Source organism: Vigna umbellata, chromosome 1 (assembly GCF_029865625.1).
Source record: "Vigna umbellata cultivar VRB3 chromosome 1, Vumbellata_1.0, whole genome shotgun sequence".
NCBI classification, from domain to species: domain Eukaryota; kingdom Viridiplantae; phylum Streptophyta; class Magnoliopsida; order Fabales; family Fabaceae; genus Vigna; species Vigna umbellata.
In genome coordinates this window covers 102429986-102454484 of record NC_142165.1, presented here as the reverse complement: position 1 = coordinate 102454484, position 24499 = coordinate 102429986, and the positions used below count along the sequence as shown (strand labels likewise).

Sequence of the window (24499 nt, the reverse complement as noted above, 5' to 3'; positions counted from 1 at the left end):
CTTGTGAGTGGCACCCAATAATTTTGTGGTACCGTCATGCTATATCAGAGTTTTAACTCCCAAATTAACTTGAATAGACTATCCAACTTGAAAATCTATGTAACTTTAGTTTCTTACTAGTTTATAATACCTTATTTTAGTTCGAAATAACATTAAATAGATCAAAATGAACAATCTTAGCCAAATTAAATCAGCTTCAGAGACAACAATACTAAAACAACCCAAAAATAATAGTCCAAGCAATAAAATCACAATTCAATTCCATCAATATACTTAAACAGTTTACAATATAGTTCCACATCCCAAATTCTAAATTTCACAATTCATAGTTCACACATCAACATAATTAAATCAACACAAAAACAAGCAATTCAATTTTACTGTACCAATCACAATTTCACAATCTGAGATCAAACTATAATTTAATAAAACTATTTACACTTAATCTTGCTTTCCTTTCCCAAATAGATGTTCTTAGACTTCCAAAATGTATTCTACAAAAGTTTAACTTTCACAAGCTCTGTAGATTCTACCTCACTTAGATTGCTCTACCAATACACAGAGAACTCTTATTAACAATCAAATCACACCTTAACAATCACAATTGATCAAATATTCATCTTAAATCCTTAAACGTCATAAGTAAATCAAAAACACCCCAAAAACAATAGATTCCTTGAAGACAAAAAAGAAGGGTAAAAGATGAACTCACTGTGTTTGAAATTTTGATAAGATAGAATTGTAGACATTGACATCAAAAATTTTATAATATACTTTGATCTTCAAACAAATGAACGATAAAATAAAAATCTTAAAAATATAAAGAATTTAGAAAAAGTTTGAGATTATAAATAAAACTTAATTAATAGAAAATATAATTGAACTTTTTTTAAGTTCTTAATTTGAAGTTGCAAAATATCCTATGTAGAGATAAAATAATCCACATTTGTTCTTTCTTTAGGAGACAATTAGTTGAAGCTATTTTTTCTTAATTAAATATGTAAAACCAAATTTTTTTATAAATAAGATATCATGAAAAGGGTATTCATTAATATTCATTAATAAAAAATTATACTTCTTAAGTAATAAAAAAACTTATAAATACATTTCATTTCATGTCTTTACACTGCCCATTGCTTTCATAGAGCAATGTATCCATAGACAGAAAAGAAAAAAATAATGCGTGTTGGTGTGAGGGAATCCAAAGGCCATTCATTCAATCACAGACTCCTGCTTCTATGTTGGGTGTCAGGGACATGTTACTTGCTATCTTTCTGTCCACAAAAACAAACTATTCAATGCTTCTTCTGTCTCTCTGCAGCATGACCACTCTCTACTAAGCTCTATTTTTTTTTTTGCATGTGGCTTTATTTTTTATATGTTTTTATTTATCCTCATATAATTCTTTTAATTTTTTCATTTATCTTCCACTAAATACATTAACTCTTTTTTTAAAAAAAAATCATATCATTTAAAATTGAGACTGATAATTTAAATATGTTTCTTTTTCTTGAAACACCTTTTGGATTGTGTTTGTTTGCAGACGAGAAAAGATGGCATGGAGAGAAATACGCTGAAAGTGTTATTAAAACCAAGGATTAAAAAAATGTCGAAACAGAAAAAACTATAACATTTTCTTGGTTTAAACTTTCCTCTCAATGTTAAGATAAACTACGGAGAAGTACTGTTCTAAAATAGAATATTTAATTATTTTAATTTAAAATTAATTTTATCATATATTTTTAAATTAAAATGTAAGATATAATAGTTAAATATTTATAAATATGTTTTATTATTATAATAAAATAAATAATAAAAAAAGAAAATGTATTTATTTTAATATATTTTTATTATGAAATGTAGTTCTTTATTTATTAAATTTTGATAAAAATTGAATATCTTAATTTAATTTTAATTTTCAATTTCAGAAAATTTTCTTTTATGCTAAATTATTTTAAGAATTATAAAATATATGATTTTTTTCTAAATAAACTCTTTTTCCTGCTTATTTTTCCAAGTAGACCTATTGTAAGATTAATTATCAAAGTAGATTATTTTACTTATGACAAAAATTAGGGCCTTCGAACTTGCATGAGTTTTTTTTGTGTTAGTGTTTCTTCTTATCAGGATTTGGATTTTTCGAAGTCAAATTTTGAACAAGATTACGTGTGTTTTGTTTTCCGTGGAAGAGAATTGTTATGTCTTTGGTAATGGGTCAACATGGGTAATTTGATTTCATTCGGTTTCGATTCACAATGAGGTGGTCACTTAGTGAATCAATTCAACTAGAGTTATTTGTTAATGAGGTGAAAAAAATCTGACGATACATCACAGATTGACTTACTAGCTCATTTAATTATAAGTTTTTAAAATAAAAAATTATAATTTTTTTAAATTTAAATCTAAATAAATTTTACTCTAAAATGATATTAAACTCCAAAGATAATTCAAAATAAAATAAAAATATCATATAACTCAAGCGTAATTTATAATATTAGAGTTTTGAATAGATAAATTTATAATATTATTTTCTCTTAAAATCTTTTTTTTTGTCCTCGACGGTATAATAAAAAAAATACTAACTAATAATATTGAAACACAAAATAATAAATAATTAAATTAAGTTAGGTAGGTTGGTGAACCAACTCGGTTCACTCACGGGTTCAACCTAGATGAGCCGTGTTCTAAGTGAATTGGGTTTAAAATTAACTCACATGAATTTGAACTCATTTTAAGCAAACTCGTAGTGAATTTGGTTGATCCACGAATTTGAACCCATTTTGATGACAATATTATTTGGGACAAAGTTTCGACCTTATCAAGTGCAGGTTAAAGTTCATATACTTAATACAAACTTAAAAAAATTTGTAATAAAAAGTTATTTTTTAAACTACCGTAATTAATTTCATTTAATATTTTTTCAAAATAAATGATAAGATTAATCCTTCTAATATTTGTTGAGATATGGTTGAAATTAAATATATATATATATATATTTATTTATTGATAGGTAGCTTTTATAAAAGAAAATTTCTTATTAAGTTTTTATTTTTTATTAATTACGATAACAATTAATTTCTCAATTTTTTTCCTTTCTTAATTTATTTAATACATTATATCATTGAATAAATTCTTTTATTTTCACAAAATATAATAATTAAAAAAAAGAATTTGTTCATTAACATACACCTACAACTCATATCATAATTTCCATAGTGAAAACACTTACATAATTTCATTGAAAGTAGAAAAAATTCTTCAACTAATTTACGTTTTCCAATTATTTACTTATTAAATTAATAACTATCCAAAATAAATATTTTTCGCATTTCCTACTGCTAAAATTTTTAAATAAATTATTATCACTACATAAATATACAAATTATAAAAAAACCATAATTATAAAATATTATTCTCATGATTTCACTTAAATGATCTGATATTTTTTCTCTACCTATTTTTTAAACAAGAAAAAAGAACTTAGAATTTCGTTTACTTAATTCTGACTGCTTTTCCAGTGCTCACGTGACATACAAGGACCCATTTCTTTTTAAATATTTACAGGGTATTGCACAACAATGCTACTCAAAAAATGTTTTTTAGTGGAAAAAAAAAAACTATACAAAATCACAAAAAAATAAGTCATAGCCAATTTTTTTTATCGCTAACAGTTCTCCCTCTCAAACTCATCGGAAACAAAAAAGTTGGTGCAAATTCGACCTTCCCAAAGCCGAATTCTGATGACGAAGAATTGAATGGTCTACTTGAAAAAATAAATTGAAAAAGAATTATTTAAAAAAATGTACATATTCCAGATTCATAATATAATAAATAATTAAAATAAATAATATTATAACCATAAATAAATAATTTGAATTTAAATATCTTATAAAATAAAACAATTCAATATTTAATAATTAACATTAAAATTATATAATTAATTAATTAATTATAATATATATTATCAAATTAATATATTGTATGTTTAATATAAAAATTATATTTAATTTTCTTTCAAATTTTTATGGTTAAATATATTTTTTTGTCTTTAACTTTAAATGAAAATTTAAATTAATCTCTCATTAATTTAGTCTTCTATCTCTATAACTACCTTGATTTAATTTTTTAATCAAATTCTATTAAAATTTTGGGTTAAATATGTTTTTAGTCCCTAAACTATTGGCCTTTTCTGGTTTTCGTCCTCTTTCAAAGTAAGGTACAATTTGGTCCTCATTCTTTTCGAAACGTTTGTTTTAGTCCTCGGAATTTTGGTTTTAGTCCTCGTTTGTTACTAAATGAGGACCAAATTTTTAAACAGTGTTTAGTTTTCGAGGACTAAAACGAACGTTTCGAAAAGAATGAGGACCAAATTGTACCTTACTTTGAAAGAGGGACGAAAATAAAAAACGACCAATAGTTTAAGGACTAAAAACAAATCCTAAAATTTTTAACTAGTTGTTTACCGTCTTTAAGACATTTATGATAGATTTAAGTTGTTTATACTACTTGACTTTGAATTATTTATATCTTTGGACACATTTTATGTCTAAAAAATTAAATAAATTTAATTAAAAAAGTTAAATTCTTAACGAAAAACTAAATTAGTCTAAATTTTCCAACATAAATTAATTTCAATTTTCAGTAAAATTAAAAAATAAAAACGTATTTAACTCATTTTTTTTATACAAACAACCCAATTTTTTCCTCTGTTTTCTCTTAAATTCATTTTTCTTCACTCTCTCTAGAAAAATAATTCTAGATTGATTTTATTAATAGTTTACGTGAGACTTACATGGGTATAATCTTTTGAGGCAGTTTAATTGCATGGTGGAAGGCTGCAAAGAGGAAAGTTGTTCGGTTGTAGGATGTGATGGATACATGTAGCCTCAGAAAAAGAGTGACATAGAAGTTGTGGGGTCTGTCATCGAGCTCACCACACATGCACTGATGCCGACAACTCATTACTCAAAACCTTTTTTTTTTTTTTTTTATTATCAATAATGTCTCTCTCATCATATTTCAACCTTTGTACCTTCGTATTAGAGATGGTCCTTCCTAGAATCACATGTTTTAACTCAATCTCATTCTTCAACCCAACACAAAGTACATTACTGGTCGGTTGGTAAAGAAAATAAGTGAAAATCAAAATTGTTTACTTAAAAATAAGATGAGTTTAAGAGTGTTGATTTTGCTCTTAATGGTGATAATGTTTCTCATCCTAATGGTTTTGGAGGATCATTTTATCGTGCTTGTTGGGACATTATTAGAGATTATGTATGTAGAGCAGTTCAACAATTTTTTTCTACAACATTGGAATTTGCTATATATGAATTCTAATATGGTTTCTCTTATTTCTAAAATTCCTGGTGTTGTTTATTTTAAAGATTTTAGGCCTATTGTAGTGGTTAAATTCCGCTTTAAGATATCTAATGGAGACTTTTAGCTTAATTTGGAAGACTGTAGATGCGATTAAGTGAGCGACTTAGCAACCATCGGCTTCCATTGAGAAAAAATTAAGCAGAAAAAACAGACAACAAACGACCAAAACTATTCTGAAAACCTTGATTGATGTTTTTGGACACACTGCAAAAAACAAAAGCAGATAACTTAGCTCAGAGGAAGAGAAATTTCACTGCTGCTGACATTCACCCATTTCCATCTGCAATCATTTTCTTTTGTAAAAGAGAAAAACTCCAACAACCCCCATATGTAACATCTACTCATCACTAATGTCATATGTAATTGTTCTTACTACTATGGAACATTCCAATAAATAAATACATCTTTTTCTTTTCCAACTTCTTAAGTTATATATATTTTTACGTTAATTGCTATTTAATTTGTGCTAGCATTAATCTTTCCATACACTTCACAGTGACTTTTTTTTATAGTAATGGGTGCCTTTCTTGATATAATGAAAATGTTTATAATTTATCTTATTATAATACTTTGATATGGATGCTTCGTCTATAGCTTCACAACTGTATTGAGTTGGAATAGAAGGGTAAGAAGTCTCGTAATGAAAACACGTTTACGAAGGAAGATAAATGTTTTACTAATTGATATTAAAACAATGAGACAAATTATTATAATGAAATAATATAACTCTTCTCATACCTTTGGTCCAAATTTAAATTTTATGCATCACTTTTTTTCATTTGTATGGTTTTTCGGTGTAAGATAAAGGTCACTAATTTAGATTGTATTCTGTTATTTAAGGTTCATATATTAATAAAAAAAACAAGTTTATGTTCGTTTAATTCATGTAATTTCAAATGTATTTTTGATGTTAAAGTTAGCTGAATTTTTAATAAATGATAATTAATGTAATAAAATACATGTAACATATCTCTTTATTTTAAACATTTATTTATAAATTTCATAATGAACTTTTTATTAACATTAATCTAATTACTACACAATTGTAAGTAATTATACTTTACCTTTAACTTGATTAATTTTAAGATTAATTTACTATATGTTCATCTAATTAGTCTAATTCATGGTCGACCAGTCTATTAGATTGCTGGTCAGGTTTATTGTCTTGCTCATCGAGCTGATGATTGACTATCTGGATTGATACATGATCCATCAACTTATTTAGTGATCGATCAATCTCGATGACTTGTGTTATGAGTTGTGAGATGTGAGCTTTGAACTGTGAGATGTAGGCTATAGATTGATGTATGTTGATCCTGTCTATTTGACATTTCGATCAAACTTATTAATTTGTGGTTCGGATTATGGAATAATCATTGGGGTTTATGTGTAATTAACTAATCTTTTTGGTATTTGCCCATGCTTATTAGTATATATTTTATACCCAAACATGTTACTGACTTGGTGACTGATTTAGCTTACTAATTGACCACCTAAATCATAATTAATAGTTGGTCAAAACTCATTAATTTAAGTTTCGTTAGAAAACTTAAAAACTGGAAATGGAAGTTTTCTCTAACAACATTAATTAATACTTATTGCGTTTACCACAGGTGACCGTTTTATTTGGTGATAAGCCACAACTTTATTTCACAAAAAAACAAAAGAAAATGTTACACTAATTGAATACAACATGACAAGTTATATATTTCGTATACTGGACAAATTCAAAAAGATGATGTACACATGAAAATACCTAGACGGCATAACGCGCTGAAATATGTTGTTTTTATACATCATGTCATTACACAGAATTATTGTCATCTAGTAATATTTATATCCAATGAAAGCTTAAGTGAATAATTAAAATTAAAAGCAAACCCTTTATTTTATTTTTAAGAAAAAGGGTCGTAGGTGAAACAAGTAATTGATTAAATCGTATAAATAAATAACGTACTTGATCATAAGCTTTCGAAGCAAATAATGTTTAGAAAAAGGAAAATGATATCGAAGATATTTGTCAATTTTTTTATTATAAAAATAATAGTCAATTTTCGATGGAGATGTAATTGACAACGCGTCTTTAGAATGGTTAACAATGTAAGCAATTACACAGAACATGTTCGTACCTTTTATTTAAAGAATAAAATAATAGAAGTTTAGTTATATAGAATATTATTAAAATATAATAAAAAAATATAACGATAATTACGGCATAAGGATCAAGAGGCAAGAACAATTAAAAGTAGGTGGCGCGAAAACAACCGTCCCTACTTCTCCCTCCTTTTTCCTAACTGAAACCGTTTTCTCGTATTCTTTTTAATTTTTATATTTATTTTAATTAAAACCTTTTCGGGTAACACGAAATCGTTGTTTCTATTTACTTTTTAACTCAGCTTTCGCTCTCTGCTTCAAAATCACGAAACTGCCATCTCCGGTGACCGGAATCTGAATCCTCTTCGTAACCGGGTTTCTATTTACAGGTGAAAGGAAGGTAAGAAACTCTTTGTAAATTGTGGTAATATAGTCAGTTAGGCTATGACTAAATTTTGTACTATGCGGTTAGAAATTTGTTTATGATGAGTAAATTTAATTTTTGATATATTTTAATGCTGTTCGATTTTGTCGAAACTTGCAACTCGTTTTTGTAGATTGAAGGAGGAAATTGGGAATAAGGGTCATTGAATGGACTCTAGTACTAGCATTGTTTCTGTGCGGTTACATGAACAGTGAAACACTTAAACGTGTCTTCAGTGAGCGAGACACGAACCTGCCAATCCATACATCTGTCATGGATCTGTGTTCAGAACCATTTGTTTCTTTCAGGTAAAAAGGTTTTTTCTTTCCTTCCCTTGATTTTATCAGTGATATTCCTTCACACCAGTCAAAATCCTAATTACTACTGCTACTACTAGTCCATTAAATATTATAATTTATTTATTTAATGAAATTGCAGGAAACAATGTCTCTGAATCATGTTAGGTTTTCACAATAGTTTTATGGGGATGGACAATGATCGTCCCTGCACGTGGACCTCTTGTCTTTACCTATCTCCCGAACAACAACACCACCATTGAGTTCAAACTTTAGTTAAAGTGAGGTAATATATTTCATATTCTGCGTAGCATACAAAACAAAAGAGGCTCCATTGAAAATTCTGTCCGTGTATTTTAATAGAGGAAACTCATGACCCAGTTGTGTTAGTATTATTGTATGTTATGGTAACTAAGCCTTCTTTTAAGTTTAACTTGTGTCTCTGTGTGTTTGGGAAGAGGGAGAGAGTATTGTATTGTAAGAGATATTAGATACCTTTTTTCTTCTTTTTGGGCATGCAGGTTATGGCATCACTTTCATTGAATTCCCTTTCATGAAAAGGAGTTGAGAGAGAAGAAGTTATAGGACAGAGTGGGTTTATGTGGAGTGAACCCATTGCCAGCCCACCCGACCATGGCATTCTCGTGAGAGAGACAAAAGGGGGAAAATTAAAGCCTCTCTTCCTTCTCTTAGCCTACGCACTTCCGCCCTCTTATCCTGCGCCCTCTATTATTCATTCCATGGATTCCACTTCCCAGTATCCCCAATTTCCGAGGGACCCCCTTCCCCGCCAATTAAACCTTTTTTTTCTTCAGTTAACCGTAAACTAACAACGTTTTCATGATAAAACGTTAAATGTACGTTGAGACAGTTTCCGCGAGTTTCTCTCACCCGTTACACCAAATGTTGTTTCCCCTCTCCATATTCTTCTTGCTCTGTCATGATCTTGTTGGATTCTGGCCTTTTTGTGTGAATAAAACATACCAACTTGCGTTTATTGCCCGTGATTCTCAAATTCCTTGCCCAGCAGATCTGAGTCTCTGTAAAGATGTGCGCTTTTCTTATTCTCCCTTTTCCTTTTCTGATTGGGGGTGGGTTTATTCTTTGCTTTTCTTTAGTTTCCCACTCTGTAGTATCTTTACTTTATTTTCATTTGTGGCAGATTTATTGCAGGGAAAAGGATCTTCTTTCTGGATAACCTGTGCATTTCACTTATTCCGTCGAGTGCACACATGATTGCCAAAGAGCCAAAGCTGCTAAGTTTGGTTTAGCTTTATGGAAATTTCCATCAATGTGGTCTAATTGGGATAGAGTGGATGGATGTATGCGAGTCAGAGCAGGCATTAAGGAAACACAGAACAGGAACAAGACAACCCTTGGGTCTAGCTGAAAAAAACAATGCAATCACCTCCAGACGCTTGGCAACAAGGGAAATTACTTCACGGTACAGGTCACCTTCTCCTACTCGGGCAACCCCATCTGGTTCTCGGCGATGTCCCTCTCCAAGCCTCACAAGGCCGACAACACAGGCATCATCCAAATTGTTACCCAAAAGAGCTCAGTCTACAGAGAGGAAGAGGCCAGCGACTCCACCTTCCCCACCACGTCCTTCTACACCTGTCCAAGACTCATCGATAGATGTGAATTTATCATCGAGAAGGGCGGCTGGTAGCAGAATGCCAGAGGTCCTTTGGCCATCCACAATGCGAAGTTTGAGTGTTTCTTTCCAGTCCGACACTATTTCCATACCTGTTATCAAGAAGGAGAAGCCCGTGACCAGTGCCGTTGATCGTACACTGCGGCCCAATTCAAACGTGACTCACAAGCAGGTTCAAACACCAATTGTAAGAAAGCCCACGCCAGAGAGGAAGAGGAGTCCTCTCAAAGGGAATAATGCTTCGAATCAGACAGAGAATTCGAAACCTGATGATGGCTTGCATTCACGGTTGATAGATCAGCACCGGTGGCCAGGCAGAATCAGTGGGAAGGTATGTTCTAGTGCATCAAGTAGAGGTATTGATCATACTGATAAGACAACCAGAACGTTGAACTCTTCAGTTCCAGGAACTAGTATGTCTTCTCTGAGAAGATTGTCTTTACCAGGTGATGCTAGTAAGCCCTTGCGGAAAGCTTCTAGTGATGCTTCAAGACTAATGTTGCTAGTTGAAAGTGGTAGAGTAGGAGGCGAGGTGAGACCAATTGATGACAATGTTCATGTGTTAAGACCTCATAAATTTGTTCCTGCAATTACATTGGATAAAACGGGATTAGCAGTTACTGGAGTCAGATCACAGTTCCTGCCTAATCCAGGATCAGGGCACCCATCACCAAGTAAGACTTCAGTGTTATCCTCTTCTAGTTCAAGAGGTGTTGTTAGTCCTTCTCGGTCAAGGCCTTCGACTCCTCCTAGAGGGGTTAGTCCTTCTAGAATAAGGTCAACCAATTCATCCAACCAATCCAACAATTCAATTTCAGTACTCAGCTTTATTGCTGATTTTAAAAAGGGGAAAAAGGGTGCGGCCCTCGTAGAAGATGCTCACCAGTTGAGACTTCTCTACAACAGGTACTTGCAATGGAGATTTATCAATGCGCAAGCAGAGGATGTATTTTACATCCAAAATGCAAAAGCGGAGGTATGACTTACGGTCTTTCAAGCTGGCTTATTCTTTTAGTGTAATTCTTCTGCTTTGCAGAAGATCGTGTATAACAAATGATTTCCCTACGTCATTTTACAAAAACTTGTCCAATGGTTCAGAAATCACTGTACAACGTATGGCACACTACTCTGTCTATATGGGAAACAATTATTAGGAAGAGGATCAACCTCCAGCAGCTGCAGCTTGAGCTGAAACTGAATTCTATTTTGAATGATCAAGTAATACTTCTCTCTTGCCTGAAATATTTATCATTTCTATGTGCCCATATTATAGTTGATGATAAATTACAATTTTTTTCCGGATTTCTGGTTTTGGTAATTAAAGTTGAGATAGTTATTGTGGAGTTTATAAATGACGCTAATATACGCAGCAAGATGTTGGCCCTACACCACATTGAAAAGTTAGGTTTAAATGGTCTATGCTAGTCTGTCGTAACAGGTTATTCATAATTCGTATTAATGGCTGATTTTAATGATTACAATACATATGTGATGCTATTTCCTTTTTTAAATGTTTCGACTTTCTTTAGATACTTTGTGATACTTTTTTTGATCGTGGTCCTTTTACAATTAATGAAGCAGATGGCCTACCTTGATGACTGGGCTGTACTTGAAAGTGGTCATATTAATGCTTTATCCGGAACTGTAGAAGACTTGGAGGCAAGTACTCTTCGTCTTCCTCTAACTGGAGGGGCAAAGGTATGTATGGTTTTTGTCTCTTGGTTTGATGCCTGCAAAGAGACAGTAGCATTCATTACCATGTGTACACTTTTACAGGCAGATATTGAACATTTGAAGCTTGCAATCTGTTCGGCTGTTGATGCCATGCAAGCAATGGGATCTGCTATTTGCCCTTTGCTCTCAAGGGTGAGATATTTATTTAGAGGTTCTACTGGTTTGACTCACATTATATCACCTAGGTCGTGCTATTTTATTGCTCCAACAAATTTACTATCAAACTTTCTTTCTGCTTCTATTTTTATGTTTTCCTTCCTAAACAATTTTCATTTTGGACTCAATGGTAAATCCATAATGCATAAAGGTCGACACCATGTTTTTTTTTTGTCTGTGTAGGTGGACGGCATGAATAATTTAATTGCTGAAGTTGCTGTTGTATCAGCACAGGAAAAAGCGATGCTTGATGAATGTGAAGCGCTACTGAATTTTGCAACCGCTATGCAGGTAAGAGTCGTGATATATGTCTTAAGAATTATACATAACAGATCTCTCCATTTTTTATTATGAACGAGCATGAATTAGTTGGAAAAAAAAATTCATTTGCATGTATCACAATTTACATTATGTTTGATTTTATTTTACCTCTTACGGGGATTCAACGTCAGGAGCCATACGTGATTAGAGAACTATTGTAGCATTCTTGATCTACAAGAATCTAGGCTGATCGTGAATTAGTTCAATTGTTGCTACTTAGTCGCTGCTTTTGATATGTTGGGCCCTTCTTGTCTATCTTTATTACCTGGTCTAGTCGCTGCTTTTAATATGATATTGTCACTGTCAGCAGCGCAAGGACAGTGGAAATTGCGGCCTTAGTGTTTTCCTGTTTTGGAGCTGTAGTCACTTATATTCACTGAATTGACTGAAATAATGAATTAGTCGTTGAGGAAAGTTGAGCATTTCACGATGCTTCTGAAGGTCAAAAGTTTATCTCTTCTCTATTTTGGTATATAACTTCGAAGGAACTTTTTTCTTTCAACTTGCAAAGGTGAAGTTTGTAGCTCTTTTGCTACTCTGCCGCTTAAATCAGAAAATTATCAATTTAATCATCTCGTAAAATTTGTTGGTGACGTACGCAAATTTTGCCTCCAGCTTCTGAATATCGTACAAAAGAAAATAACAATTAGCAATAACGAGTCTTGCCGGTAGCATAAGTGCATTTATCTGTATATGTTTTCGTAAGAGAACAACGATATCTTCAAGTATAACACGTCTTAATTTCATTATTATTTTGGCGTAAACAGGTTGAGGAATATAGCCTTCGGACGCATCTCATGCAGATCAAGCAAGGTTTTATGGTGCATAAGTAAACAATCTGGGAAATTCAAACACGCCAGACTCTGCCTGCTTCTATGCTAACTAGAACTCTCTTGCAGCTGCAGCCAAATGCTAGGAAACTATAATTTCTGAGACGTTACAAGAATGTTTTAAAGATTCTTGGGAATGTTCGGCTGAAACATAAGGAATCAACACCCAGGATTCTTTACCATTGTAAATTTTTGTATTAGGCTTCTCCCCCTCTCCCGGCAATTTATATTCTTCCATCGTCTTCATTTTTGCCTTTCTTGTAACACCGGTGGCCCAGTCTCGTATCAAGCAGATGAAAAGAAAATACAAATGGAAGGAGCACAACATTCTTTCCAGATTAAATTTTACTGCATCCCAATGGACCAAGAATCAGACATTACAAAAACTCATTAGTTAACCAGACAAATGTTCTTCCATATATATTTCAAGTACACTATTATAGAATTTTTAACTGAGAGTGAACTAAATGATAATATTAAGTATATTAATTTTGTAATTAGTAAACTTAGAATCTAGGAGGTTCTTACAAGAAACTAACAAGTTTTACTTTTTTTTTAAAATGAGTCTAGCTATATGATATCATTTTTAATTAAGTTGGATGTTGCTCGCCATATTACTCCATATAAACAGAAAAATTGGTAAGACTTTAAAGTTTTAATTAAACTTAAGATTTGATTTTAAGATGCGGCATAACATATTAGTCTATTCCAATCAACTCTGTTTTTATGATTTAAGTTTTAGTTTTTAATTTTTTTAAACCGCTACATATGAATTAAAGTGTCATAATTTTAGTTATTTTTTTTAAGTTATATAATATTTTAAAATATATGAACTATTTAATTCATAATTTATACTCAAATAAACTGCATTAATATCAATATTTGTAGCATATAAAATTAATATATTAATAAAAATGGGATTAATTTAATGAAATTATTTAAATAGATAAGTTATCTGTTGTTATTTTTAATTTATACCAACGAAACTCTTAATCCAGTAAATTTAGTTAATTTTCAGACTTAATTTAGTTACCAAACCGTATGTATCATCTTGTGCTGAGCGGCGGTGTGTTGCATTCAGATGATTCGTGGGGACATTAGCCGCAACACGCTCCTCGCCCTCATCAACAAAGCTTGCACCTTCCCGCACCTTGCCGAAACCCACGCGCAGCTCATCCGCAACGGTTACCACCACGACCTCGCCACCGTTACCAAGCTCACCCAGAAGCTCTTTGACGTAGGCGCCGCGCACCACGCACGTGCCCTCTTCTTCTCGGTTCCCAAGCCTGACATCTTCCTCTTCAACGTCGTCATCAAAGGCCTCTCCTTCTTCCCCAACGCTTCATCCGTTTCCCTCTACACCCATCTCCGCAAAAACACCAGCCTCTCCCCAGATAACTTCACCTATGCCTTCGCCGTCGCCGCTTGCCCCGACGACAAGCTCGGCATGTGCTTGCACACGCATGCCGTCATCGATGGCTTCGCGTCGAACCTCTTTGTGGCGTCCGCGCTCGTTGACTTGTACTGTAAGTTTTCTCGTGTGGGGTATGCCAGGAAGGTGTTTGATAAAATACCTGAGAGAGACACCGTGTTGTGGAACACCATGATTACTGGACTGGTGAGGAACTGTTGTTATGACGATTCTGTTCAAGTGTTTCGGGACATGGTGGCGCAAAAGGTGCAGTTGGATTCCACCACGGTGGCTACTGTGCTTCCGGCTGTTGCAGAGATGCAAGAGGGGAAAGTTGGGATGGGGATTCAGTGTTTGGCTTTGAAACTTGGATTTCATTTTGATGACTACGTGTTAACGGGTTTGATTTCGGTTTTTTCAAAATGTGGGGATGTTGACACGGCCAAGTTGTTGTTTGGGATGATTAAGAAGCCGGATTTGGTTTCTTACAATGCCATGATTTCTGGGTTTAGTTGTAATGGTGAGACTGAGTGTGGGGTGAAGCTTTTTAGAGAATTGCTTGTTTCTGGGGAGAGAGTGAGTTCTAGCACAATGGTTGGGTTGATTCCTGTGTCTTCTCCCTTTGGGCATTTGCATTTGGCTTGCTGTATTCAGGGGTTTTGTGTGAAGTCCGGTTTTATTTTGCATCCTTTGGTTTCAACTGCACTCACGACTATATACAGCAGGCTCAATGAAATAGATTTGGCACGGCGGTTGTTTGACGAATCATCGGAGAAAACCGTGGCTGCTTGGAATGCTATGATTTCAGGTTATACACAGAATGGTTTAACGGAGACGGCTATCTCTCTTTTTCAGGAGATGATGGCGACTGATTTTATTCCGAATCCAGTCACCATTACGAGTATTCTTTCAGCTTGTGCTCAATTAGGAGCACTGAGTTTTGGTAAATGGGTTCATCAGTTGATTACAAGCAAAAACCTTGAGCCAAACATTTATGTTTTGACTGCTCTGATTGACATGTATGCCAAGTGCGGGAATATTTTAGAGGCTTGGCAATTATTTGACTCGATGAGTGAAAAGAATACCGTCACTTGGAATACTATGATTTTTGGTTATGGGCTCCATGGATATGGGCATGAAGCACTTCAGCTTTTTAATGAGATGCTGGAATTGGGGTTTCAGCCATCAAGTGTTACTTTTCTTTCAGTCTTATATGCTTGCAGTCATGCTGGCTTGGTAAGAGAAGGAGATGAAATATTCAATGCTATGGTTAATAAATACAGGATTGTGCCCTTAGCTGAGCACTATGCATGCATGGTGGATATTTTGGGACGAGCTGGACAGTTACAAAAAGCCTTAGAATTTGTAAGGAGAATGCCTGTTGAACCAGGACCTGCAGTATGGGGTACATTACTTGGTGCTTGCATGATTCATAAAGACACGAAAATTGCCCGTGTGGCTTCAGAAAGGCTATTTGAACTGGATTCAGGGAGTGTAGGATACTATGTCTTACTTTCTAATATATACTCTGCAGAGAGAAACTTCCCAAAGGCTGCTTCAGTACGGGAAGTAGTTAAAAAAAGAAAACTATCAAAGACTCCAGGGTGCACTCTAATTGAGGTTAATGGGTCCCCACATGTCTTCGTATCTGGTGATCGTTCTCATTCGCAAGCATTAGCTATCTATGCAAAGCTGGAGAAGTTAACAAGTAAGATGAGGGAGATGGGGTATAAGCCGGAGACAGTTACTGCTTTGCATGATGTGGAAGAAGAAGAAAAGGAACTCATGTTTAATGTTCATAGTGAGAAACTAGCTATTGCTTTTGGCCTTATTACCTCTGAACCTGGTACTGAGATCAGGATAATCAAGAATCTTCGGGTTTGTTTAGATTGTCACACTGCTACTAAGTTTATTTCAAAGATCACAGAAAGAGTAATTGTAGTTAGGGATGCCAACAGATTCCACCATTTCAAAGATGGGACCTGTTCTTGTGGTGATTATTGGTGAAGCTGAGCAAGTATTTTTTCAGTAAGTTATATTTGCCAGATGCATCATAATCCAAACTTTTGGTTTCATATTCTTTACCTTACAACAATATATATCCGGAGTCTAAATCCTCTTGTGGTCATCCACTTGAGAAGCGAAAAACATCACAGAATTGGTTGAATGGAGCTTTTTATAGTAAGTCCAACCAAATGGTGTCTGAATTCTTGCACTCTTTAAATTAGATGCATGTATCTCTACTGTCCTTCTCTCGTTCAAAATCATACAAAACAGTTAACTTAAGTCTAGAAACTCCTTGAATTATACATTCTTTTGTCCATGCAGGTCACATCTCTTTTTGCCAAATTAACCCTGCCCCAGCCCCAGCCCAGCCCCAACCGCAGCCCCAGCCGCAACCTCAGGGCTGTTAATTAACCTCTTCAAATTTAAATTCTTTCCACAAGTGAGAAAGTTTCTTTGCGTCTCCTATCTAATCATCAAGTTCTCTCAGTATTTTTTTTATACTGTTCCTTTTTGTGGTGCTTTACTAAGTATCTTCTGTAGATCGCAGTTAAAAAACTTTATGTGCTATTTAAAGTGTTGATTGTGAATAAATGTGAAGTAATAATGAATTAATGTATGTGTTTGGCTCAAAGGAAAACAAAGCGAAGGAAGGAGGACATTGAGGATTTTTCTTTCTTTTTAATTTTAGAGATGACAGGGCTAAAATCCCACCCTTCCCATTTTTGTCTCCCCTTTAAGGCCTTGTTCACTTGAATGGATTTGGGGGAGAGTGATTGAGGGGATTTGAAAGTAATTTTTGTTGTTGTTTATTTGAGTGGATTTAGAGATAAACGAGAGTGAATTTAGAAGTAAAGTTTGTGAGAATAACTGTAGGATTTGATTGACGTGACAGATTAAGAAAATTTACTTCCAAATCAACTCTCATCTACCTCCAAATTCACTCAAATAAACAACAAAAGAGTTTGCCTTCAAATCCTCTCAAATCCCCTGAATCACTCTCCTCCAAATCCGTTCAAGTGAACAAAGCCCAAGTGTCGGAGGGGAGCTGTTTTATAATTTTTGGAACGTGTTGATTATTAAATTATTCATGAGGTTTGTCCTCTCCTTTCCAATAATTTTTATAAAGGCACAACATGGTACAATTGTTTTCTCTCTCCTCCCTTGCCGAGGAGACTCCCCTGTCTTCAACCAAACCAAACAAGGGGGAAGCTCTCCTTCCTTTCCCTCCTCGCCTTTGAATCAAACATCAAAGCATCACATGTAGCACTTTTGTTCCTAAATTTGTTTATTATGCATTTTAACATTAGGTATCTTGGTGTCAATTCCCGTGCTTGTAATTTTTAGAAACATCAAATATGAAAGTTCGTGTTAGCGGTTAATATGTTAATTTTTGAACTTAAACCCATGCTAGCCCTTTCTCCCTTTCACTTTTACCACCAAGCTTATTTTAACTTTAACTAAACATGGAAGTAACTGCTTTTGGATCACTGTTGAAAGAGAAATGTGGGAGACCTGAATGCAATCCTGTCGTTTTCATCCAATTTTGAGACTGTCTGTTTCATGGAGAATATGCACATAATAAGTAAGTGTTCGTACACTTCTCTCTCCTTTTCTTCTCATTTACTTCTCCTAGCAAGAGCATGCTGCTGCTCTTGCTTCCTGGTTTAAAGACTATCAATAAATTGGCTAGCATATTGCCCTTCGGTAGGTCAAATTATGCACAGCTTTTATGCATCATTTTGGATTAGACTTAATGTGCTAGATGCCTCCGATAGAACATTAACTATGTAAACCTATAACTCTGATTTACTTTCCAATCCTCGGGCAAATGGAGCCAAAACAATTGCTAACAAACATCCAATACATTACACTGATGTGAAAACTGCATTTGCACTAGCCAATTTTCACTCTCTTTTTTTCATCCTTGTACATGTAAAGTTTGTAGGTTCACGCATCATACAGCACAACAAAGAATTTACATTCATCTTCAAAAGATGCCCTCTAAAGGATAGTGTAGGAAAACCAGTCTTTTAACAGTTGATTCCACATAGCTTGGTATCAGGTCCCTTGGTTTTTAATACGAATGGATCAATTCTTACCCAAAGCAAGGAGAAAATGGAAGCCAATAGTATCGACCATATAACAACTATGGTGGGTGTGCGGTTTTGGCGACCCATCAAACCTTTAAGGAATGGATACAGATGGACAATCACCCAAAATGAGAAGAACAGTTTTCCAAATAGAGGTCCCCAGGATTGGTACCCATTGTTTATGGCATCTGAGATGCCAGCAACAACGCCAACAATATTGATTATTAGGATAGTGGTTGGAGGAATCAGGAGAGTAGTCCACTTAAAGGTGTATAATTCTCCAAATTCTTCATCATCCGCTGCCTTTGATGTAACAGTGAAGTTGGTATCAATTCCAGCCAAAACCTTCAGAAGACCTTGTATGACAGCAAAGAGATGAGCTGACACACCACCAATGACCCAGAATTGCTCATTTCTCCACCATTCCTCAATGCTCACACCACTCCATTTCAACTCAAGAAGGCCAGTTGCAATGATTGAAGAGAATAGAGCAACGAAGTACAAACCGGCAAAAGTGCTTATCTGTATCATCAGCAACCAAAAGTTATCTTTATAAGCAAATAAGCTTGGCACCCATTCTATAATTATAGATTTAAGTCCTGCTCTACATACGAAAGTCGTGAGAATTCAGGTTTTTAAGGCAACATTAAGGAAATTTGAAATTCTATAATTTCAAAAGCATGGCATGACTAACTAATTTTTCAGCATGTGAGAATTAGAATGGTGTTGTTACCGGTGGCATGATGAATTTATCAGTGAGCAAACAGACAGCAGGAAGGACACAGTAGGCGACTAGAGGTATGGAGGTGAAGGGGTAGACAGTTGTGTTTGCATATGCAAATCGCTCAAGCCACTTCAACTTCCCTTCCTTATAGCCATACCATAAAGGACAATGGCGACTGAAGAAGATTTCAATGGAGCCAAGTGCCCAACGAAGCACCTGGTTAAGCCTATCAGACAAGTTGATAGGAGCAGTACCCTTGAATGCAGGTCGCTTAGGCATGCAATAAATGGACCTCCAACCACGGCAATGCATCTTAAAACCTGTTAGAATATCCTCTGTAATAGACCCATAAATCCAACCCAGCTGCATATTTGGAAAGCAAAATACCATGGATGAGCTGATTTTCATAGTGTGAATAAAATATGGTAAGATATCAAGGAGTCTCTAGGCTGTTTGTGTTACCTCAATTCCCCATTCAGTTTTATCTTCGTATCCGCAGCTGATCACGTGAATGGCTTCTTTAAGCTGGCTTGCTGGACTTGAGGAAGGAGGCACACCACCCTCTTCCATCAAGGTTGAAGTCACAAAGATAGATGACTGGCCAAATTTCTTCTCAAAATTCATCTGGGACATCAACATCTCTTTATCATCATCTGGTCCTATTTAGACGTGGGATGGGACATGGGTTAGAAAAGGTAAAAGTGAAATATATATTTGAATTGAAGTTACTGTCAACATTAGTGATCAGAAATATTAGAACCTCTTAGGGTTGCAGCCTCTCCATCTACACCATTCCCTTCATACTTAACCTTCTTGCGCTTTCCAAAACATGGGCAGCAGTCACAGCTTATCATTTTTGGACGTTTGGCACCCTTGGGAGGATTATAACCGTATAAAGCTTGTCTCCTAAATACACACCCAGTGCCAACATATGCAGGACCCTGAATACCATCTAGACCCTTCATATTTATCTGCATAGAAACAGAAAGAAGTGGAAATGGTTAATAGTAGCTTACACTACTTAACAAAAGAGTAAAAATGAAAAAAATAAGTGTTCAAGAAAAGGCCAAGCCATGCTGATGTTATGTTTCTTGCAAGACTTACATCAAAGAAAACTGTGTTCCTATTGGCATAACGATCGTGCCTATCAATGCCATCAAATCTTTGTGGAAACTGGACATAGCAGACCTTCTTCCCAGTTTGGGGGTCCATTAAGAAACACATGGCCTCTCTAGCAGCTTTGCTGTTATTGACATAATGATCACAATCCAAATTCAGCATGAAAGGAGCATTCGTAAGCACAGCAGAGACCCGAATCTGTAAATTACAGCATTAATTTTAAAAGTCAAGTATTTGTGGCTCATAAAGGTGAATGGACATCATAAGAACAGCAAAAACTGATAAAAAAGCTTTACCAAAGCATTCATAGCCCCAGCTTTCTTGTGGTGTTGGAATCCTGGCCTTTTCTCTCTGGAAACATAAACAAGACGAGGAAGCTCGTTTCCTTCAGTGTCATGACCTCCACTGTGACCAAGAAAGACTTGAATCATACCAGGATGATCCTTGGTATTGTTTCCTGGCCATGGTGTTCCATCCTGCATGATCCATCCTCCCTGTGGAACCTTCTGAGCTTTTGCCACAAGTGCATTGACCCTAACCTTAAACTCTTCATATTCTCTCTGTCAAACACACAAATAACAGTGAATAAACTTTAAACTAACTTCTAATCCCATATTTTCAAGTACGAGTCCGATAGATATGATACAGACCTTCATAGCTCGACGCTCCTTAACAAAGGTGGGCTGCACCTTGTCCTTGAGGTAATCAATTTTCTCACAGAAGTACATCTCTGGTGCTCGAGGTTCGATAGAAAATTTCTTGCAGAATGGTACCCACTTCCTAGCAAACTCTGCAGTTTCTGACAGGGCCTCAAAAGTACACATTGAAGCTCCATCATCAGAAATGTAACATGATATCTTCTCAACCGGGTAATCCATGGCCAAGATTGAGAGAACAGTGTTTGCCGTAACCAGTGGAGGTTCCTTCATGGGATCCACAGTACTGACAAAGACATCTACAGGAGCAAGCATGTTTGGTTCACCTTCACGCTCATACCTAACAAACAACTTTTTGTCAGCCATGTAAGTTGGAGGTTTTGGATTTCATGTTGACTTCAGAGTGAAGATGCCTCATTTTACCTTACTGAAAGACGATCAAGGTAGGTCTCTCGATCAATGGGAAACCATTTGGGAAACTGATCAAGGATCCATGAAAAAGCAAACCAGATTTCACATATAATAGATGTTAACCACAGCCCCAATGCATCATGTACAGGATTCATCAGTCTATATCGGAGGAAGAAGGCAAGGATAACAAGCCGTGCAACAATCACCATTCTGTATGGATTCACTTTGCTGGATGCTATTGGTACCTTCCTTGACAGTGGTTGCCTTGCTTCATCCAACCTGCACAGTTAATTTCTTCCCATCATTACTATCGATCAAAATTAATGTATCACAGTTTCCTAATTGTAGCACTGTAAGCATACATGGCTGCATCTGGATCTTCATCAGGTTCAGGCCCCAAATTTCCTTGTTGCAACTTCCAGTCATCCGTTCTATCATCTTTGGTTTCATCCCATCTTCCATTTCCTGTTTCGATAACAGCAGACCACATATTGTAAACAAAAATTTAACCGTGTTGAAGTATACTAACGAAAACATTTCAGAGCTGTAGTGAAATAAGTTCCAGAAGTGTACCAAGAAAATTCTAAAAGAAAGCTATTAACTTCTTTCAATCACTCATCAATGTCTAAAAGCTAAGACTATAAGCCACATTTCTTACTAGGATCAGATGCCGGATAAGGGTGCACACGATTATGCAGTGAAGGGTGCTCCCCATAATGAGATGATAGTGGCAACTCTCCACTAACCTGCATGCATGCAAAGTTAATATAAGATTTTTTTGGTAAATACATGCAAAATTATGGTAAGTCTATTGAACATGGGAAGGTTTGTAGAGATGATTTGGAAATCTTACAGGGCGAGAACGACCACCGGCAATAACAGCTGGGAATTGAGAATTCTCCTCATCTTCTGGACCTCTTCCGTAGCTCATCTTGCCATGCAGCATGGCCTCGGCAGAGTGATTATGCTTGTTCATTTGGTCATCGATGTTGAATTCGTGCTCGATATCATCCACGTCTTCCTCATCATCATCTCCCTCAACCCGCGGGCTCCCTTAATTACCAAAATCAGAACACAATGAATTCACAGTTCCCTCGTCGTTTTTTTCTTTTTCCATTTCAATCCAACCAGCAAAACCAAATACTGCTATTAGCTAACTACAAGTACTAACAAAGTCTTCCTTTGGATGAACATGTTTTAGTGCTTATCATCTCCATTGAAAAGAAGCTCAATATTTTTAATGGAAAAGTTCTGAAAACTCGTACAAAAACATACACACATATACCTATGAATACACACACACGTGTGTGTCTATATATATATATATATATATATATGTGTGTGTGTTTTTTTCTGTATGTTTAATAGTTTCATTTATGAGGGAAGTCTAAGAACAACTTAAATACACCATAATCCCTTAACTTTCCAAGACACTTTTTGGTAATAAAACCATTGATTGATCCAACGGTGTTATCTCAACAGCATATATTCCTAATTTTCCTTTAGCAATTAATGTATAGATTACATTAATCAGAAATTGACATTTAGTATTGAATACTTTTACTTCATATTTAAGTTATTTATTTTGATAAATTTTCTGAAATACTTGAACAGAGCCTTGCTATTACTTGTAAGAAGTGTAAACTAGATGCAAAGAAGTTTTTTTAAGGAAATGTTTTTTTAATAATTTTATTTTACAATTTTTTATAATGTTTAGTGATTCGTGATTGGTTGATTTCAAATGCTTTTTTAAAATTAAATTTAAATTTCAAAACATTATTATGAAAAGTTATTAACATAATATAATCAGTTTTTTAAAGGCATAAAAGGATTTAAAGTTATGTACCTTTAAGACGCTTGTATCTGGTCTTGCACTGTGGACAAACTTGTCTCCCTTCTCTTCTTTCATACTCATAGCACGGTCGGCATGCCGGAAAACCACACTCATTGCATGCCACAAACAAGTCTCCATCCACCGTCACTCCCACATCATCGCCGCATATCTCACACACTTGCCCATCCAAGTTCTTCAAAGGCTTGTGCTGCACCAAAGCCACACAACAACATAAATTAATCAATAAACATTCTTTGAAAATGAGCACCACAATTAAACACCCTTTTCAATTTTCTGCAAGTAGCTTTCATGCATACCTCTTCATGGCCATGAATTACAACGAGTTCGTTCCTATTGTGAGAACCAGCGACCAGTCCAGCGCTGGCTTCCATGTTGGTGGTGGTGACTGGTGAATGGGACAACAGTCTGACACAACACAACACAACACAAAAATAGTGAGTGGTGTAGTTGAGAGCAAAGTTTATGTTTTATGAAGGAACACTGAGGCTTGCAGGTTTTGGTGTGTTCACCTAATATGTGCATGTTGTTGGTTGCAGGGTCTCCATTGCCTTGAAGTTAAGCTTCTTCCTTTTGTTTTTTTCAACCACCATCTCCTTCATGCAATCATCAACTATGACTACACGTTGGTCAGATGTATATACTTACGTACCTTTCTTTCCTAATTCTTTTTCATAGAGGATGTTTTGTTCTTAATTACTCTATATTTCTGAAATGACAAATCTTTTTATTAATTAGAAATTGTAGTTGTACGAAAAAAGTTATATATCTTTTTTATACAAATAAGAGATAAAAAAAGAGAAATATAAAATAAAACTTCAAAAGTATCATTTTACGGTGTTCATGAATAATATAATCTCCTTTTTATATTTATCATGCACTCGCTTTGAATTTGTGTTTATAGTTATCTTTTTTTTTTCTTTTCAGGAATTATGTTACTATGACTTTATATTTTACTTTTAATGTATAAATTAAAAGGAGTGTCAAAGGTGGTAAAAAAATTACACTAAATTTTCTTCTTTTTTCAATCATCCAAAAGTTCATTAAGTTTTGAAAAGAGTTATAGATAGTTCGACTTAATTAGAAATTAAAGTATATATATATATATATATATATATATATATATATATATATATATTATGTTCATACAGTAAAATTATAAAGTAAGAACATTATACAGTAATTTATATAAGTTTATTACCTTTATTATATCAGTTATCTGTATTATTTCCTTATTTATTTTTAAATTGATTTGTGTTTCTTTGCAGTTGTTGTTCAAACAAAAATAGCGTAAGAAATGGGCAAGAACTGTCAGATGCGAAAGAATGGCGTTTTCAT

The 24499-nt window shown here is 34.5% G+C and overlaps 3 protein-coding genes across 4 annotated transcripts; 2 read left to right on the top strand and 1 right to left on the bottom strand.

The window, feature by feature from the left end:
• Window positions 1–8714: 8714 nt before the first annotated feature.
• LOC124837681 (AUGMIN subunit 8-like) lies at window positions 8715–13308 on the top strand. Its single transcript, XM_047313116.2, has 7 exons — window positions 8715–9243; window positions 9356–10826; window positions 10949–11068; window positions 11429–11548; window positions 11627–11716; window positions 11924–12031; window positions 12829–13308. The coding sequence occupies exons 2-7, from the start codon at window positions 9510–9512 to the stop codon at window positions 12892–12894; spliced, it is 1821 nt and encodes a 606-aa protein (XP_047169072.2). The 5' UTR covers window positions 8715–9243; window positions 9356–9509; the 3' UTR covers window positions 12895–13308.
• Window positions 13309–13931: 623 nt separating this feature from the next.
• On the top strand, window positions 13932–16925 carry MEF29 (Pentatricopeptide repeat (PPR) superfamily protein). Of its 2 annotated transcripts, none has more exons than XM_047313115.2 (2): window positions 13932–16330; window positions 16631–16925. In XM_047313115.2, the coding sequence occupies exon 1, from the start codon at window positions 13973–13975 to the stop codon at window positions 16307–16309; it is 2337 nt and encodes a 778-aa protein (XP_047169071.1). In that variant the 5' UTR covers window positions 13932–13972; the 3' UTR covers window positions 16310–16330; window positions 16631–16925. The 2 variants fall into 2 exon arrangements, 1 of the variants encoding a protein (XP_047169071.1); XR_007028760.2 differs by having other exon boundaries at window positions 13933–16483.
• A 1172-nt stretch (window positions 16926–18097) lies between these two features.
• On the bottom strand, window positions 18098–23726 carry LOC124837674 (cellulose synthase A catalytic subunit 7 [UDP-forming]). The gene is made up of 14 exons (XM_047313108.2): window positions 23674–23726; window positions 23461–23569; window positions 23156–23351; window positions 22163–22362; window positions 21968–22055; window positions 21672–21774; window positions 21322–21588; window positions 20893–21238; window positions 20539–20802; window positions 20228–20440; window positions 19884–20094; window positions 19586–19782; window positions 19133–19486; window positions 18098–18921 (listed from the first exon to the last, which is right to left on the bottom strand). Exons 2-14 carry the CDS (start codon window positions 23533–23535, stop codon window positions 18340–18342), a joined length of 3096 nt encoding a protein of 1031 aa, XP_047169064.1. The 5' UTR covers window positions 23536–23569; window positions 23674–23726; the 3' UTR covers window positions 18098–18339.
• Between the last annotated feature and the right edge of the window lie 773 nt (window positions 23727–24499).

What these genes read in the sequence shown, in the direction of transcription:
- LOC124837681 (XM_047313116.2), top strand. Translation starts at nt 9,510, where the DNA reads ATGGATGTATGCGAGTCAGAGCAGGCATTAAGGAAACACAGAACAGGA. An exon ending in ATTCTATTTTGAATGATCAA is followed by an intron (nt 11,069 to 11,428) that starts GTAATACTTCTC and finishes CAATTAATGAAG; the next exon opens with CAGATGGCCTACCTTGATGA. An exon ending in ATTTTGCAACCGCTATGCAG is followed by an intron (nt 12,032 to 12,828) that starts GTAAGAGTCGTG and finishes TGGCGTAAACAG; the next exon opens with GTTGAGGAATATAGCCTTCG.
- MEF29 (XM_047313115.2), top strand. Translation starts at nt 13,973, where the DNA reads ATGATTCGTGGGGACATTAGCCGCAACACGCTCCTCGCCCTCATCAAC.
- LOC124837674 (XM_047313108.2), bottom strand. Translation starts at nt 23,535, where the DNA reads ATGGAAGCCAGCGCTGGACTGGTCGCTGGTTCTCACAATAGGAACGAA. An exon ending in TAATTCATGGCCATGAAGAG is followed by an intron (nt 23,352 to 23,460) that starts GTATGCATGAAA and finishes GCTTTGGTGCAG; the next exon opens with CACAAGCCTTTGAAGAACTT. An exon ending in GAAGATCCAGATGCAGCCAT is followed by an intron (nt 21,589 to 21,671) that starts GTATGCTTACAG and finishes TTAACTGTGCAG; the next exon opens with GTTGGATGAAGCAAGGCAAC.